The 1,442-nt window shown below is 35.5% G+C and overlaps 1 protein-coding gene across 1 annotated transcript in view; it reads left to right on the top strand.

Moving 5' to 3' along the window:
- LOC119592239 (helicase domino-like) overlaps positions 1–1,442 on the top strand; it is a gene marked incomplete at its 3' end in the record, with an annotated part of 26,783 nt that overhangs the window by 4,338 nt on the left and 21,003 nt on the right. The window contains 1 exon segment of the mRNA XM_037941071.1: positions 1,279–1,378. Within this exon segment, the coding sequence (XP_037796999.1) occupies positions 1,298–1,378 (81 nt within the window).

The raw sequence follows: 1,442 nt of genomic DNA, 5'->3' as shown, positions 1-1,442 counted from the left end.
TGTAAAGTAATCTTTACTAACTGTATTTTTCTTAATTGGAAATTGATTAATTCCCAATCAATAACCATGTCTTTTTACACATGTACATCTTGATTCCCCCCCCCCCCCCCTCGTGCTGTGGTTAACTTGGTGAAGATGCTTGTGTTGTGTTACCAGATTTGTGCTCTTAGTTGGTGAAATTGTACAGTTGTAGAATAAAAAGTCTTTCAATTGTAGCAGAGATAATCTAACCCATCTTTACATTGTTTGTTGATAAGAGGTATTTTGTATGACAAAGTTATGGAAGTGAATGTAACCTCTATGGGTTGGCTTGCATTTAAGGTGCACTGAAGGTTGATTATTATGTACTTGATGGTACTCTGCTCTTACTTGTCTATTTTGTAGAGAAATGGTTTTAAACCTTGCGATGATTTCACTTCGAGTTTTGTTGCTATGATATTTTTTTAACCTTTTTTTTCTGATGCATAGCTTTTGTACCTACATTTTTCTTGTAAATGAAGAGATTTGTGAGCTTAGGCTTTTAATTTTGTATTAGTGATTTAATTTCTTAAATAGTCATGTTGGGTGACATTCTACCATGTCATGGCAACAAATCACTTGTGCTAGGTGGCAACCTGCCATATGGCATAGAATCATTGGTGCTAGTTGACATGTTGCCATACCGTGACAACAAACTACTGGTGCTAGGTGGCAACCTGCCATGTGGCAAAGAATCTCTAGTGCTAGGTGACATGTTGCCATATGTCAACAAATCACTGGTGCTAGGATACATGCCATATCATGGCAACATATCACTGGTGCTGGATTACATGTTGCCCTGTCATGGCAAAAAATCACTGGTGCCAAGTGATATGCTGTTGCCATGTCATGATTGGGTTAACTGATAAATGTTCTTTTATGAGATTAGCCATATCCCTATAAATTTATTGACCTTATTACAGTATTATGTTAAAGCTTTTTAAAAATGAAGAACTAAATAATTACTAGTCTCAATAGGAGTCTATTTAGTAGATTTTGTATATTTTTGCAAGATGTACATGTGAGATAAGCCTTTCTTACATAAGTAATGAGCCCCTAAAATTTATCATTCATAATTTGATAATTATTAGTAGCTGCAGTTGCTAATGATACTAATCGACTTTGGGTTGATTCACAGTAGGAACAGTTACTGTGCTTAGTGGAGAAAGAGCATATATTCTTGATTTTTTTTATGGTACTGACATTATACCTGACTTGATTTGTCTATTAGTTTTTGCAATGATTTTTCATTTTTTGCAGGTGTGTTTAAGTGTATGTAATGAGTGCACGAGAAACAAGCTTGCAGAATGAATCCAGCACACCAGGACAGAATGTGACACAAGTTATTCAGGCTGCTGGGGTGAGTTAATATATCTTGTGGAATTATACATTAAGTGAAGATAGGTCATCTTCCTCCCTTGCTT

This window comes from Penaeus monodon, chromosome 29 (assembly GCF_015228065.2).
Source record: "Penaeus monodon isolate SGIC_2016 chromosome 29, NSTDA_Pmon_1, whole genome shotgun sequence".
NCBI lineage: Eukaryota > Metazoa > Arthropoda > Malacostraca > Decapoda > Penaeidae > Penaeus > Penaeus monodon.
The sequence above is the reverse complement of the archived record's forward strand: the minus strand, read 5'-3'. Positions and strand labels throughout refer to the sequence as shown.